This window comes from Tauraco erythrolophus, chromosome 5 (genome assembly GCF_009769465.1).
Source record: "Tauraco erythrolophus isolate bTauEry1 chromosome 5, bTauEry1.pri, whole genome shotgun sequence".
Classification (NCBI taxonomy): domain Eukaryota; kingdom Metazoa; phylum Chordata; class Aves; order Musophagiformes; family Musophagidae; genus Tauraco; species Tauraco erythrolophus.
This window is the reverse complement of record NC_141469.1, coordinates 37,628,948-37,645,942: the sequence shown is the minus strand read 5'-3', so window position 1 is coordinate 37,645,942 and position 16,995 is coordinate 37,628,948. Positions and strand designations below refer to the sequence as shown.

Here is a 16,995-nt window from a genome sequence, read left to right as displayed (position 1 = left end):
GCGTAACACTCAAATTCTCAGGTGATCTTGTATCACACATAGGGGTAACACTAGTCAGCACTTTTTCCACTGCCACCCTGGATACTGACAGCAACATTGTGGTGCAATAATACGTGTTTTAAAATCTTCTTCCTGAACAAAACCGCCTCGCAGGCGTGAATCAATCGTAACGAGAACCCAAAGGATTAACACATACTTCCTGTGCACTGATCTCTCCAACTTCTTTTCCCTAAGTAGTTTGTTAGATCGTCAAACGGCAACAGTGAATCTAATCTTCAGTGTAAATATTCTGTGGCATACACTACTGCAAATGCAGCCACACTCCTTTTTTCCCTTTTAGAAACAAAATAAACAACTTTTCAACCGTAGAGTGATTTGTCTATGGACTCACGTTTCTGAGGAACATGCTGGTTCTTTTTCTATAAAACAGTCTCCACGCCTCTGTGAACATTTAGATCCTTATTATTTATGTACTTATTTATATAAGTGTCATGCTTACATTGAAGCTCTGGTACTCAGCTGACAGATTTTGCTGAAGGCAAAATCTTGCTAATCATCGAGTAAATTGCTGATGATGGATTTCTCTTGTAAATGTGACAGAAAGGTAACCAGTTGGTTTGTTACCTGCAGCAGAGTCTTCAGGAAAGCCAGATTTACGCAGAAATGGATGTGCAATGTTGTGCTTGGTATGGTGGAGACACAGCAAATGCTGTACTTCACTTCAGTTACTTCTCTGATGCTTTTTCTCCCTATTTTTGTGCCTAATCTCTCTGAAGCATGGCCATGCTGATAGGGCACCAGCATATTAGTTAAACAGTTTCAGGTCACTGCTTTGAGTTCAGGATTAGAGAGTGCAATAATCCATGGAAGTAAATTTTTTTTTTTTTTTAATCAACTTTGCTGCAACCAAATTTTACTCAATAATTTCTGGCCTAGCAGAAACCAGAGGCATCACTGATGTGATCTTCTATGTAGAACAGGGCAGAAATCGTCACTGGTTTAGTCACAGACTAAAACTTCTGCTTAAAATATCAAGTATAAGTTAGAAAGACATAAAGTTGGATACTGAGTTTTGGAATGGAAAACCAAGGACACACCAGGTTAGGACTCATCAGCTTTGGGAAGAAGATGTGGGTACTGCTTAGTGGTGTTCTCCAAAAAAGGGACGATCTGTCGTAACATCCCAGAGGGAACAGAAATAGGTCCAACAACTGCTGGGATCTCCATCTCATTGTCTGTTGAGCTTCCCGTTCCTCACTGGCCTCTTCTAGAGACACACTGGGCTGGAAAGGCCTCTCTGATCTGATTCAGCACAGCCATTTTTAATTTATGTTCTTAGTTCTAAACTAACACACCTCTGGGGAAATTGTTCCAATGGTTTGATAGCCTTGAGAGCCAAACCTTTGCCCTGGCCTGAACTTGTCTACCTTAAGCTTCCAGTCATTGGATGTCTTTTTCTGTTACATTAATGAAGAATCTACCCTCAGAAATCTTCTGTGTAAATTCTTGTCAAAAATCATCATCTCCCCTTCAACTCACCCATGAAAAATTCAATATTTTAATCCCATTATCAGGCACTTTCTCTTGTAGTATTGCACTTCACCACCACGAACTAGATGTCCATCTTGCCACCCAAGGTCTGGCAGTTCATGCTGGATGCAGATCACTGTCCCTCACTCTCTGCCCCTTTCTCCTAGAAGAGGTTATTACCCATGAAGCAGCGTCAGCAAAACTGGCAGCCTATCTGCTCTGGAGATACTCTAGTTCGCAAACTAAATATTAACTCAAACGACCATGAAATTGAGTGTATGTTTATATTCTGAAGCCCTGGAAGATGAGGAACGGACATGTTCTCTCTTGTTATTTCTACCAGATGGGAGTGGTACCTTCCAGCAGAAGGAAGGTGTAACAGGTGGGAACATTAACCCCCTATTATTACTCAGGCATGAATTGCTGGCAGAATACCCCCAGTTCTGTACAACTTCATGCTTTAAGCCTGGAAACAGGACCTTGGAACTGCTCATATTAACAAGCTCCTCTGTAAGCAACGAACTTCACCAAACATTATTTCTTGAGGGTTTGTGTCTTCGGTGTATAATTCTACCTACGGCAGTAACCCAAGGTCTCACCTGCTCCCCTGTATGCTACGATACACTCTCCGTGCAAGAAATGCACAAGTCCAAAGCCAGAGCTGTGCTTACTAGCCAAGCCGTAAATGCAACCATGTGCTGGCTGGCCAGCTGCAGAACACCTGTGCTTTGCCTTTTTCTTCTCTCATGTGCAAGTACTTTTTTTCCTCAAAGTTGTACAAATTTAACCTTCCAAGATTCGTACATATTTGCAAATATGATTAAGTAGGCCAGCATGTTCCAAAGTCCTTGGAGGTGGAAAGGATGAGTGGAAAAGGAAACACCCAATAATGCAATTGCTTAAGCCTCATTTCCTCAGACAAAGAGATAAAAAGATTATCGTGCACAGTGTGATTTAGATAACCCTCATCGCATGATCTCTCCTTCTCAATTCACTACCTACTACTTTTACCAGCAATAATTTCACATTTTATTCCCAAGCAGTAGTACGTTGAGGAACACTGGACTAAAAATGCATGTGCCTTTGCGCAAAATATTTCAATCTGCTTACAATTAACTGCTGACATCTATAAACTAGCTAGCTTTTCATCTATTTAATATCTGCAACACGGACTTTGTATCGTAGTAGCTTTCAGTCAGAAAGGTCTGTTGCATTTATGTTTGACAATGAATTTTTGGGACATTTACTACACACTGCTATGCTGGTTGATGGTTTTACTACACACTGCCACATTGGCTGACAGTTACACCTTTTATCAAGCTGACGTGTAATCTCAATTCTGCTAAGCGTTCCTACTTTTTCTGAAAAGTTACATGGGCAGATGAGTAAAGGCTGGTGTTCCTGCTCCTTTTGCCTTGGATGTTGAACAAAGGTACCATTAAACTCTGCTTATCTGGCACAAGCGGTGCAAAAAGTTGCGTAGAGATTCCATGCTGCAGCCCAGTTTGGGACCCATCACACGTCATCCCTCACAAACACCACTTCATCTGCAGACATTCACGTTATTCCTCAAGTTTATTCCTCACATGTTGTCATCTCTCAGTTTATTTCGGTGAAGCAAGTTTACTTTACGTGAACGCCCAATGCAATTTTTAATACCTTCCAATTTAATTACAGGCATAAAAACTGCTGTGCCCGCGGCGTGCCAGGTTCCCTGGTGGGCACCGAGACTCGCTACCACGGGCGGCGGCCGTACGCTGGGCGCAGCCCGGGAGCCCGCCCGCACCAGGAGCCCCTCCCGCAGCTCCGGTCGGCCTCCTCCCCTCCTCGCGTTCTGCAGGCCTGGCCTCTGAGCGCTGCTCGCCGCGCACCAGGACCAGGCCGCCGCCCCCCAGCTCCTCGCGGGAACGCGCTGCCGACCCGCGCATGCGCACGGCGGCGGGCCGGGCGGCGGCGCTCGCGGGGCGGCACTGGTCACGTGGCGCCCGGGCGCATGCGCGGGGCGGATGCTACCGCCGCCGTTAGCGCCGCCAGCGCCGGGACTCTATGGGGAGAACATGGCTCCTTTTCCTGAGGAGGTGGATGTCTTCTCGGCTCCGCACTGGCGGATGAAGCAGCTCGTGGGGCTCTACTGCGACAAGGTAGCGGGTGGGGGCGGCCTCTGCCCCGCTCCCCTGAGGCGGGAGGGAGGGTTTTGGGAGTGCGCAGCTGTCAGCGCTCCGCCGCCCCGGCCCCAGCCCCGCCAGCAACTTCTCTTCACCGCTGCTGCGGGGCTCTTGGGCGCTCCGGCCTTTCCTGCCGCGGCCGCGGGCTCCTGGTGGTGCTCCCTTCCCCGCTCGGCCCCTTCGGGACTGGGCCGGGGCTCCCCTCGCTTCTCACGCCCCAGCGGCTCTGCCGGGCTGCGCGCCGGCCCCCGGCGGCGTGTCCCGCTCTCTTTCGCTTGGAGGAGCGTCCCTTCCTCGCGGGGACCACGCCTTCCCGCCGCCTTCCCCCTCGCCGGGCCGCAGGGAAGCGGGGCGCCGGCGCTCACCCCCCCGGACTTGCCGCCCCGGGGCTGGGGAGTGGGCGCCGGAGCCAGCTGCGGCGGAGCAGCCATCCCGGTTACGGCCCGGGCTGGGAGCGGGCGCCTCTCGGCCCCGGCGGGACCGCAGTGCTGAGAGGGGCGGCGGGGGGCAGGCGGCAAGCCCCGTCGCTTTTTGTTAATTACACGGTGCCAGGCGAGACACCGGTGCTGTGCATAGTGCTTGCTAACAGTCTGCAAGCGGCTGTGATTGTGTTTTTATGGGTAGCATTTAACTGGTGAGTAACTTAAAGATACCCTAGGTAGTTGTTGTTTTTTGTTTTTTGTTTTTTTTTCTTTTTTTAATATATACAGTTTCACTCGTGGACAAAAGTAGTTTTTATTTTTGCATCAGAGTAGTTGATAATCAAGGCTGATGTGTCACCTGAAAGGCAAACTTTGCTGCAGCAGCTTTGAGTGTAATGGAAGGGTTTCAGGCAAATACTTCAGAGCCAGCACTTAGACTGAAAGAAGCAGTGCCTCCCATCTCTGGGCATAAATGGCTGTTCGGACAACCAGACTGGCTAACAGACATTTAAAAGGAAGATGAAGTTACATGAGAGACAGTATAATACCTTACTGTTGCCAACAGGGTGGGGGAGTTCATGCTTCCTTCCCCTGTTTTCCACATGCCACCTTGTACTGCTCTGGGGCTCACCAGGTCCCTTTGTGTGAGCCTGTTCAATTTGCTAATCGGGTAAAGAAAATACGAATTGTTTTTTGCTGGGTGAGCTAACTGAACAGGCTGTGCAGAGGGTCTAGGGGGAGGAAGACATGAGACCTTCTGTAATTTTACTTTGCCTTTTGTCCGTGAGTATGTTTGCAGTCAACTTTAGTCTGTCATAGCATGGAAACTTGTGATATCTTAACAGAGTGGATTTTGCATGAAGGGAAACAAACACCTGGGACTCTTGTCCCCCTGGCCTCCAGCAGCCGTGTGAGCATATTGTTGACAGCAGCTGAACAGGTTTTGTGTGAGCTTCCAAGCGTTGTAGTCATTTGAGTTTTGTTCCTAGAGAGGCATTTCTTGTCATTTTTATTGAGCCTCCCACAAAGTTTGGACCAATTTACCGTGACTTGATAAAAGTAAAACTGTCTGGGCAGGAATGGTGGGTTTTCCTAAATATTGGTAAATCTGATTAAAAGTACCCAGCTTGCTATGAACATAATCTCTCATTTTCTAAAAAAAATTATACAGGAGTTTGCGTACTTCTATTTTCATGTGAAGAAGTGCAAGCATGAATGGCGCTTTTTTTGAAGTGTTCAATCTTGCGTCCTTTAACCCTGTTTCAGAACTTGGAGACTCTGTCTGGCCTATGACCTTTGTATTAGCGTAATGCTAGCTTTGCATCAGAAAAAACTCTCTGAACTGTGTTTGACTTTCCTTCTTGTGTGATTGAGATGCTGTAATTAGATAAGACTGGTTCTGCTTACATGGCAATTATAATCTGTAAAGCCATGCTCTTTAAACTTAGTTCGTCCTTGAGGGGTCTTTAATTCTGTGAATTACATGTTACCTACTGTTCCTCGTGTTCCCTGTGCGCTGTAATACAGTCGCTGTTAGCGACTGAATTTAGTAAATTCTGCCAAATGTTAGTGAGGGTGAAATGGGCGCATCCATGCTTTGCTTTTCAAGGGAACAACTATAATGTTACTGATCGGTAAAGTATATGGGTACTTAAACAATCCTTTAGGACAGAGAGACACAGTTTTTGTTCCTCCAGGACCTGGTGTGAGATAGGACAGTGAATCAGACATTTAAGACGTTTGGTGCATTAGGAAAATTACCTTCTTTTTAAACTGTTGCTAGCAGAGATCTCACCATAGGTTTGCTGCGTTCTTAAATGGCATTTTTATCTGTATTGTACACAGTGCCCTGGACTTGGAGAATAACTAAAATTCTGTTTCGTAAGGAAAACCACAAAGTTATTAAATCTATTGCCTGCTCTGATAAGTAGACTCTTTAAGTCCTCAGAGGATGTACCCCCCTGTAGGTAGTGGAGTGCTACAGCAGGCAGTCTTTATAGTTAAAATGCTTTTCCTAATGCCTGACGTCATCTTTGCTACAAATAGAGCAGATTCTGTTTTCCTATGTCTAGTGAACCGTTCTTGGTTTTCAGAAGGATCTTGTGCCGATTTGCAAATCATAGCCGTGTCCTCCATCTTAGTTATCTGTTTTCTGGCCTAAGCAAGCCGATGCGTTCTGCTTCACCACACGAATCGTGCTTTCTGTACCTCAGTGTACTTGTTGGTTTTGTCAGGACTAAGCTGCTGTTCTGTAACAGTTTAAGCTATCTGACTGCCGCTGTTCCAACTGCGTGCCTTTCTTGCTCCCATCAGCACTTGAAGTGACTCATAAAGGCTCTAAGCTGGCAGAAAACATTATTTTTTTTTTCTGAAGCGGGGTAGTTTTTCTGCTCATGTAGTGCTGCCAGCAAGCACTGGTCAGATGAGTACTGAAGCCAGTTCGAGGCGGAGGGTGGGACTGTGACAGCCAGCAACTAGATTGGTTTAAGCTACTGTGAAACCTCAGCCTAATTATATCTGTGTTTTACGGAAATCTGTTGTGCAAAAACAGGACACTGCTGGTGTTGAGTAGAGCAGATGTGTTATTCTGCAAGCTCTTTTTTTTTTTTTTAACAGCAGCATACTTGCTTTGTGCTTCTCTATAATCCCATGCTTCTCGTGAGGACCGATACTCCAGTTTCCTTTCACATTTATTGTTAGAATTCGGTATGTAGAAGTATGCACTTGTCCAGATCAACATGTTGGTGTCCAGTAGTGCCTGTTTCTGTTGTCACATTATGATCTTGTGTTTCCTGCACTCGAGAATGTGCCGCTCATGTATTATTCCCAGCTGTGGCAGAAAGTATGGTATCCGTCATGACGCAGCACAGATTTCAACTAATCATGTATTGAAAACCCCACGGTGGTTTGGCTGGAAGCACTGGTAGCTATGGCTTGAGAGCACTATTTGCAAGTGCTTGAGCTACCCCGTGATTTCCTGTATTAGTTTGCTGTAAGGAAAAACAGTAACAAAAACTTTATAGAAATCGTGATCTGTAACATGTATCGTCTTCCTCTTAAGTAGTTTGATATCTTATCAAAAGGAAATCAGATTCTTTTTTTCTAAACAAATCTGTGCTGGCTGGTTGTTGCTTCATTAGCTTCAAGATCAGGGCTACTCAAGTAGCAAACCAGATCTGCTCTAGGTACACACTGCAATTAAATTTTGGCTGGGCCTTCCCCAGAGACAAGACACCTGGTAGTGCTGTGTGGGTTTTCAAACTTCCTGCTGTCTTGTGGAGTTACTGCAGCTGAAGAGTATGTTTTCAAATCTTTGTGTTACAGAATTACACAGCAAATTTAGACTGCTTTAGGAAAAGGAATAGGAAAGATTGTTGCTCTAAACACTGTAACGCAGTTAATGGTGATTGATGGCTTGTTGTCATGTCTTTCTATCTGCCTCTCAAAACTAGCGTGAGGCTTCGTGCTGTGACTGAGTAGATCTAACAACTAGCTGCTGCTGGAAGGGTTAATTGTTGATGATGTCCTCTGTACTTGTCTGGCCCCTTGATGAGCAGCGAGTTCATCTAGTGCACTGAAGCGAAAGGTGATCAGTAAAACCAGCTCACTAAGAGGTCGAACAAGCTCCAGAACCAGGTTGACAGTATGGGAGGAGGGAACGGGACTAACCATTGCAAAAGTAAACAGCTGCTTGAATAGCTCAGCTTTATTGCAAAACCTTTGGGTGTTTGGTAAAAAACATCTAAGGTCCTTCTTTTGTTTGCCTGGGTTCAGTCTTCTGTGATCTCGCCTTTCTACAAAAGATCTCTCTGCAGGTTATTTCTCATGGTTCAGTAATTACTTTGGCTAGTTCTTCCAGGAAATTTGGATCAATTTTGTCATGTTCTGCTGACTTAAATGCATTGAACTTATATAAATATTTAACTAGTATTTTTCTTTTCTAGCCTATACTTCTGACTTTGTGTTAGAAATTGCCATAAATATTTTTCCTAATGAGCTTCCTTATGAAGACTTAAGCAAAGAAGATGTTTAATTTTGCTGTTGTCTCTTCTCTGCCTTTCCTGTTGAATAATGGACTTATATAAAAGAAGAAAGGGGATACTTTAAGTATATATAGACTTTTTTTGCTCTTTTTCTATGTCCTCTATTCTCCTCGTTTGAAGTATAAATGCTGTTCTGTTCTACTTACACGCAGTGATAAGTTCTTGGTAATTCCTGTAGGATTCTTTTCAAAACTTCCATATAGCTAAAAAGTTCTTCTCCTTATTTCTTAATATTGGTTTCTTTTGATAACTTGCATTTTCCTTTTACCTTTGTGTCTGTTTCAATAGCTTTCTATTACGCCTCAGTTGTTTCTCCTCCTTGCAAGCCTTGGCCTCTGCTGAAGAGAATGAATTGTTTTTGTGTGTTAGATTTGTGGTGTTCTGACAATAGGGGTATTGTAGATGAACCCTTTTACGAGTGAAAAGTACTCCTGAATTAAGTTGAATTGACGCTGTAAAGCATTGGTTAAGAAATTAGATGACCACATTATAATTACAGTTTTTGTGGCAGCAAGGAGAACCGAAATCTGAAAAATTAGACAAAAAAAATCAACATTCTTACTTTGTTTCAAAGTGTAGTATTTTTTTCTTGATGTCCTTGAGAACAGAAAATGACTGGTCCATGAAGATCAGTTTCTTTCTAATCAACAAATGGTAAAGCTTTCATTATACTTTTGAAATACCTTTTCAGTGTTTCGGTACACTGCCATTCATTTTGCACTGCTGCTTCAAATATGTGTGTGTTGATTTAGAAATTCATAGTATTTGGTTATTACCAATTAACATTCTGCAGCATTGAGCACTTGCCTTCACCTATGTGTAGAATGAATAAACAGCTACTTAGGATGCTTAGTGCTAATAAGTCTGCAAATGATGGGCTACACTATCACTACAGGCAGAAGGTGGAAGGGTATTCTTTTCTTCTTGATGGAAGGAAATTAAACCTCTTCATTAGCATCCAGAGATAGGTAAGCAATTTACTGTTCGTGCCTCTTGAGTATTTCATCAGAGACTCTGCCAGTCATCTTTGCATCTTAGCTTCTGGATGTTGAACTTCTTGGTATACCTATTGGGAAATAACACCTTTGGATTCATTTTTCATGTAGAAGAATACTTTGAAGATGAATCTGGAAGTGGCAATGTGTTCTAAATATCTTCATTCTAAAGCAAATGCATTTGAAGTAAAGTGCTAAAGGAAGTCTGAAATGGGAGACAGCAGTGATAAACGTATTTGGAGTTAAAGTGAAGCTCTTCAGACCTGCATAGCAATTTTGCTCCTTTTTTCAGGGCAGTTTTAGCTCTTGTTGCCACCTCAAACCTTCTCACCATTTATTTATTTTTTGTCTAGCGAAACACCTATTTATTCTTACCTATCAGATGCTTTGCCCTTTTGTCTCTCTCTTGCCTTTTTAAGAAAAACTTGGGAGTATTTTCTTGTGCCAGACACAGTAAAAGTTTTTTTCCAAGTAATTGCTTAGCACCTATTTTTGCTCTTGAATTATAGGAAAAAAGTTTTGTGTGCACCCTTCGTATGTTGCTCTGGTCTTTTGTCCTCTCTTCCAGCCTGCTCTGGAACGCAGTAACAACCCACCTTTGCCATTCTCTGCTTTAAGCAACAATAATTTAATCTCTCCTACTCTGTGGCACAAAAATAAAAAAGAAATTGATGCCTTCTAAAAAGCTAGAGACTGTAATTATTGTGTATCAGTTCATACAGGTTTTATGCAGCTATCCTAGGATATGCTTTAACTTTGAAAGGCAGAAAGGAAGCCTACAGAGAGTGGAAGCAAGGACAGGTAGCATGGGATGAATACAGAGAAATTATCCACGCAACCAGGCATCAGGTTAGGAAAACTAAAGCCCTGGTAGAATTAAATCTGGCCAGGGATGTCAAAGGCGACAAGAAAAACTTCTATAAGTACATCAATGATAAAAGGAGGACTAGGGAAAATGTGGGCCCTCTGCAGAAGGAAATGGGAGACCTAGTTGCTCAGGATATGGAGAAGGCTGAGGTACTGAATGACTTTTTTGCCTCAGTCTTCACTGTCAAGTGCTCTGGCTGCATCGCCCAAATTGCAGTAGGCAGTGGTAGGGACTGGGAGAATGAAGAACTGCCCACTGTAGGAGATGATCAGGTTTGAGACCATTTTAGGAACCTGAAGCTGCACAAGTCCGTGGGACCTGATGAGATGCATCCGCGGGTCCTGAGGGAAGTGGCAGATGAAGTTGCTAAGCCACTGTCCGTCATGTTTGAGGAGTCATGGCAGTCCAGTGAAGTTCCCACTGACTGGAAATGGGGAAACATGGCCCCCATTTTTGCTATGTTTCTAGTTTGTGAGTTACTACAGTAGCAGAGTGGAGAGGAGCTGTGAGGCTGCTGTTATTTCACTCTTGGGACTTCAGATATGTCCTGAAAGAATGCCAAAAGGTCAGGTCTTTGCAGGAACCTGTCTGTGTGAGGATATAAGACAGGAAGGAAGCCTTGTGCGGCACCTAGAATGTGTAGAAGAAATGCTGTGACACAGATACTTGCATAACAGCATCATTGCAAGTGTCCATCATGCTTTCATTTGAGGCCCTTTTCTTTCATATCCTTACTAGATTTTTCTTTAATGTTTTTTCGGTTTCACCTCTGCACACCTAGTGACAGTCTGTGTGTCTTCATCTCTTGTAGGCTTCTACTTGTGGAAATCACATGGTGGAGGAGGCTTAGCTGATTCTCCCAGTGCTTCCTGGGCTGTGCTTTCTGCTCTAGTCCCCAAGGGAGATCTGACACTCGTAGCAGTTGCATCACTGAAAGTCTTGGTGCAGTCAGACCTGTATTGTTATTTATGTCTCCTTGTGAAAAGCCCTTCATGATTCAAAAACTGATTTACAGATGTTCATTAGGCAAAATTGGCTGTGTATGTAGTGCAAGAGAGTGATGTGAAAGACCCTAATAAAAGTGAAAATACAGTAGTTTGTTTCCACCTCCACTGTGCTCTTATGCTTGGCATTTACCAGCTTGGCCTTAGTCTTTCAAAGTATAAAGAGTACAAGACTTTACCTGCCCTGTTGCCTGTGCTCTTTGAAAACCAGAATAATTTTGTCTGCCTTAATCTTTGAGTAAATATTGTGTTTGTTGTTTGGGTTTCGCTTTTTTTTTTTTAAAAGCTATTTCAAGATTTTAGTTAAGCTGCAGAACAACCGATGAGATGACGTAGAGGACAGGATTGTATAGAGAAGACGACAGACAGATGCACATTTGAAAGTTTTGGATTTCTTTTTGAGTTCTGCCTGCCTTACTAATTACTATTATTTTGGGTTGACCCACAGCCAAGAAAAGCACCCAGGGTAGAAAATCTGTATTATTCTTCTGATTTAAGGCTTCATACATCCAAGCAGCTGGAGCGTGAAGTAGCTAAGCTAATTGTCCTATTGTTCACCTTGTATACCTCTACATAAAGATAAGCCAAGGAGCAGGTGACATTGAGAGGACAGTCGTCCTTTTTACTATACTGTCTTGGCAGTATAGTCCTTTCTTGGGGACAACATAAACTGGACTTCTTGTTGTGGACTCCTAAGTAAAACGTTGCATATAACTGGGTGTCTGTCAGACTAGCACACTGACCAGGTGAGAAATCCACTAAAAAGGCACAACTTCTTACTGGATCAGTAAACCAAACAGATTCATCTTCCAGCTGCATAATTGCTAGAACATATTCCAGGGAAGCAGTAGGAATGTACAGCTGGAAGCAGGGGCAGGGCTGCTGCTTCTGGATGTTTCTTCCTCCATCCCCACCCCTTAATTTACAGCAGATTAAGTACAACATGAAACCGCATGCTCTTGGTGTTGACGCAGGCACACCTTGTTGTGTTCTTTGTCCCTCCATTTTTTTTCTCATAAAAGTGAGATAATATCTCTGCAGAGTCCAAGTTCCTGTCCTTTGAGTTTTAGTGCTATCGCATATGTGAAGTGATAATACCTAAAAACATCAGAGTGAAAAGTTGTAGTGGTCTGCCAGTTCCATAATGAAAAAGATTTTACTATTTATTTTTTTCATGAGTTTTAAATCTGCTGGATTAACTAGTGGTAAAAATCTAGTCGGTATTGATAATCAGGAACACTATATCTTTATTTCACCTCCAGTGGCAGTCAGCTGCTTGTATAGGTCTTAAAGAGCACAGCAGTTACACATGGAAAGCAGAATATATAGGAATGATCTATCGAAAATGTTACTTGTGATGATATGTGAAAAGGAAGAAAAATTGCCTTAAATTTTTTTTAGATTGCAGACCGAATTTTTAGGGTTAGTGGTTGTTCAGAAGTTACAGGTGCTGATGGAGAAACCCTCATTTGAAATAAGTTTGTGAATTTGTAGCCACTTTTAGCTTCTGTAACCTTTTAGCTTCTATAACTCCCTTTCAAATTCATGAAATCTTTTGTCAGAGTAGAAAAATCAATTTTCCCTGTCCTGTTCTCTTTCCTTATGTTTTTGTTGTTTTCTAGCTTGTAGTTGGAGTAGGGAGATGCTTGTAACTGGGAAAGTTATCGCACAACATGGACTTTGCTTGCTGCTGTGCTAGTCTGATAAGAACAGTGTACTTTTCCTTTATTCCTGTTTGCTACTTTCTCCTCGCCAGTTAATAGTATGCTTGGATATTTTTAAGGAAGAAGTAAACCTTTCCACTCATTAAATATATTTTTAGCATAGATATTATGAAATAATTGTTTCAATTTACTCACTGTAAGCTAACATTTCTGGAAAATTAATTTTCTTCTACTTCTAGAAAGACATTTTTCCATATTGGCACATATGTAAAACACTTCCAGAAGCCAAAAAATACTGTGTTTTGTTCAGTGAGTTAATTAGTAGTCTTGAGCTTTCTTATTTATTCACAACATTTTGGATATAAATATTTTTATCTTTATCTGACAGATTTTTTTTTTTCCATGAAAGCACTAAAGCCACAAAGGAGATGCAACAGTTGAATGTAGATTTACCTTCAGTCGAGCATTGTGAACATGAAGCACTGTATCAATAGCAATTACTGTTGGTAATGTTGCTGGTCTTGTTCTTGAAGCACAAAAATGAAATAATAGCTTACAGTGAGGTAGGGTGTGTGTTTGCTATGTCTCTGTATGTTCATTTTGACCATGTTAATGGCTCTGTTGTAGTCCAGTGGAGCTGAGCGCTCGTGTGAAACTGCTATATGATTGTCTGAGCTACAAAGATTTTTCAAGCATAGCTATTCTTTAATTGCGTAATTTGAGGTTTAAAAAAAAAGATGTCTATCAAGTGATTTCTTAATTCAGAGTTACTGTATTTTTTTCCTGCAAAGAAAGGGTAGAATTACCTGATCTTGAATCAATGGCAGAAAACTTCTAAGATATGCTTCGTAATAATGCTAATACTAGTATATGCATTGCTTTCAACCCTGATGAAAAATCAGTATTTCCAGTTTTAATTTCAGTCTTGATTTTAAGTTTTGTATACTGCAAAACCCCTAAATTGACTGGTTAAGTATGAAAAACTTTAGAGATCAGCAGTCTTAGGTTAGCATGACTGTCTCCTTGTCATCCTGTTACTTGGAATAAATTTGGTATGTTTTGTGACTTTGTGCTTTACTCCACTGCTGGCACCACTGTGGCCCTTGGATTATTGATACGCCTTCCCCAGCCTCCATGAAATAAGTTCTCTGAAGTGTTTCAGACAGAATTTGCAATGCGATTGTTTGGACTGTTGCTCAGGCTGTTTGAATTATGTATAATTTTTAAATTTCTGGAGGCTTCAGGAGGCACAACGACTATTTCTCTTGTGTTACCACTCCTGGAGTATGCATTCCAAACACAAAACCAGTTGTGCTGTAACTTACAGTTGTTTAAATATAATGTCTTCAAAAGTCCAGAAAGCTCCCGAGTATCTCTTAACACCTGTGGTTGTGGTTCAGGGGTGTGTTTTAAGCCTGCCCAGGGATCACACATGCACTGTGCTTTGTAGTCTTGACCAGTTAGCAAATATCCTTAATATCATCCATTTCGGCCCCCTTGCCATTATTTTGGGATTCTCCAACTGAGTCTGGGGGAGGGGTGGTTTTCTTTTTGCACTGCTAAACTCCTGCACTACTTTTCTTGTGTAGAGCTGGTGAGTAGTGGACCTTGGAGAAGAGCAGCTGCTGTCTGTTAATAGTCTTGGTCCCCTGTCGTAAGACTTCATCAAGTCCCAGTAATGAAATTACAGATCTGACCGAGTGACTCTGTTGCTAGGCTACCTGTCCTCTGAAAGGACAGTTTTGCTTAGTTTCGGCTGACCTTTTTAATGTACAGATTGCTGACAAGTACAGTCATTAAACTTCAATATCCTCTCCATAGTTTCTAATCTCTTGGATATCTGATGGAAGCCTCAGTAGCAGAGGTGAATATGCAAGTGTTTCATGTTACAGTGGCTTCTATAACAATACATTTCTGACAGGAATTCTTAAATTGGATGCACAAATGGATTCTGTGTTTATTCCAGCTTTGTGGATGATAATAGGTAGGTTCAACAGAAGTTTGAGTCCTGAAAAGATTTTTGAGTCAGGCGGATGAGAAGATGCTATCTTACAGTAGAATCAATTTTGTGATATTTTTTTTTAACCCCACAGCAAAATGCAATAGTTCTGTGTAACTTTCCTGTTACACACTTCAGCAGCCTTGTTTACATTTCTGTGTTAATCAAAATGCCAAGCATTTGGAAGCAAATGGGATTCTTGGGGAGGAAAAGGATCTTTAGGATCTGACTTCAGGTATTGTAGATCCTTATGAGTAGAATGAACAATTTTGAGACAGTTCTTGATCAAGAGGAATGCTACGTTAGAAATCAAACTTCACTGTTACTGAGGTCTGAATCACAAATGGCTGGAGTTGAGGAGGCTGTTTTGAAGAGGTGTTTCTGCACCCATCTCCTGTGCTTGTTCAGACTTCGGCTTTTCACTGTGGAAAATCTAGCCTGTAGTTTTATCTAGTGCTACTGCTCTGTATATGGCAGCCTCTGAGCTTGGCACAGGATAGAAATTGTCTTCGGCACCAAGATCTTTTTCCCATTTGTGATATGTACATAACAGCGCAGGCCTCAAATCCTAACGCAGTGCATCACAACCACAGGAATTTTTTCTGAACTGTTAGTAGTTGGCCTAAAAGACACTGGGGAAAAAACCCACCACCTTAACTTTGCCCTGTTTTCTATCTCTGCTGAGGCTGAGTAAATGTGATTTTTGGTTGTTTTTTTTTTTTTTTCCCCATAATGATGGTACTTTTGCTTATATGTACAGTGTGTAATGTGCAGTGTGCACAGCTGACTTGGGGTTGCGTAAGTACTTGGCAGATGTCCAGCATGTTTCAGTTGCATTGCTAGTGCTTGCCAGGAAGTGGCAATGCAATGTCAGAATGAGTAAGTGCATTTGTTTTGGGGTTTTTTTTAAAAGATAGAAGTTTTAGATACCTCAATTTATGGTTATTTTTGATGTATGTAAGTATTAGGTATGAACACATTATGTCTCAGATTCCCACTTCTAGAAGAACCCTTGGATTCCAGAATCTTTGTAAACTAAAGTAGTTCTGGATACTCCAGTGGCTTGTTTTTTTGAATTAAAATATTTTTATTTTTAGAATGCTTGCTCTTGTGTACTGCTGTAGGCTGTGATTCTTGAAGCTGCATGTAGAATAAAACATAACAATGGAAAACATACTGTTTTTCCACATTCACCAATGGAAAATGCGGTTTTAATATGTATTGTTGCTAATGGTGACTGTTTGTACACATGTAAAAATGGCACTATGGTGTCATCTAGAACTTTGTGCTCTCTTGATTTGTTGATTTTCAGTCCATTGGAAGCCTTTTCCAACAGCTGGTATAGTTTGTAGTCGCATGGTAGGACTTGGTGTTCCTTGTGGATAATATGTCCCCAAAGGTAGTCTCAGGGGCTTATGATAATGGCTTCTTAGTAAGGACTAAAACGTGGATCTGGGAAAGTGGCTAAGCCTTTTGGTTACCTGCTGGGCTGGGGAGGTTGCATTGATTTCTACCAGGAAATCTTTCTGCATTTGTTTATCTCAGTGTTCCACAGGATTGGTTTATGTTGCTTAAGTACGACTTTGATTTTACTGGCTCTTTAAAGCTAATGCTGTAACTCCATTGTTCTCGCAAGGATGATCTTCCTTTAAAAAGTTATCATATTACTTTCCGGTTTTCTTAAGCTCTGTTCATTCCATTTGGAGTGAGAAAGTTGCCTTCAGAATTTGTCTAATTAAATGAAACACACTTTTCTTTACAATGTGCATTACTGCGTATGTTATGCTTTGTTAAACTTCTGTAGTTATCTTACATTAGTTCTTTGTAACGTTTCTAAAATTTATAGTTCCTTTTTTTTTTCTTCAGAGCCTGTGATGAGAAGTGCAGTTACATAGTTGCCACTGGAAATGAGAGAGTTGTGCAATTAAATCCCTTAGTTTACGTAAACCTCACTGACAAAGCTCGACATTGTAGTAAAACTGCTCCCTTAACTTACTTTGGGGAGTTAACAGAATTCAAGTGTGAATGGCTTACTGTTTTAATGAACTGTAAGAGGAAACGTATAAATGAAACAATGATGCATGATGAGTTTTTGAAAGTTTTAAAACAAGTTTGAGGGGTTTATATTGAATTTGTGTCAGTGCTTGTTAAATAAAAATCAAATAGCAAGTCAGCCATGAACATTAAAATAATTATGAATGCTGTGAATAATTTCAAAAGTCAAATTAATTGGGATATTATATCAGTGTTTGTTAATCTGTAATATGCAAATGCTGATATTAATTCTGCCCACTTCTGGAAGAAG

At 41.8% G+C, this 16,995-nt stretch overlaps 1 protein-coding gene across 9 annotated transcripts in view; it reads left to right on the top strand.

Moving 5' to 3' along the window:
- Nucleotides 1–3,536: 3,536 nt before the first annotated feature.
- The window catches only part of FBXL5 (F-box and leucine rich repeat protein 5), a 39,848-nt gene continuing 26,389 nt past the window's right edge, over nt 3,537–16,995 (top strand). For 6 of the 9 annotated variants that reach the window (XR_015222181.1, XR_015222180.1, XM_086612452.1 and 3 more), the window contains exon 1: nt 3,562–3,671. Coding sequence is in view for 7 of the 9 variants with exons in the window: in XM_086612452.1 (XP_086468578.1) it covers nt 3,588–3,671 (84 nt within the window). In the remaining 2 variants the exon portion in view is untranslated. Of the gene's footprint in view, nt 3,672–16,995 lie in introns of all 9 variants that reach the window. The other 3 variants (XM_086612446.1, XM_086612447.1, XM_086612450.1) reach the window with 2 other exon arrangements.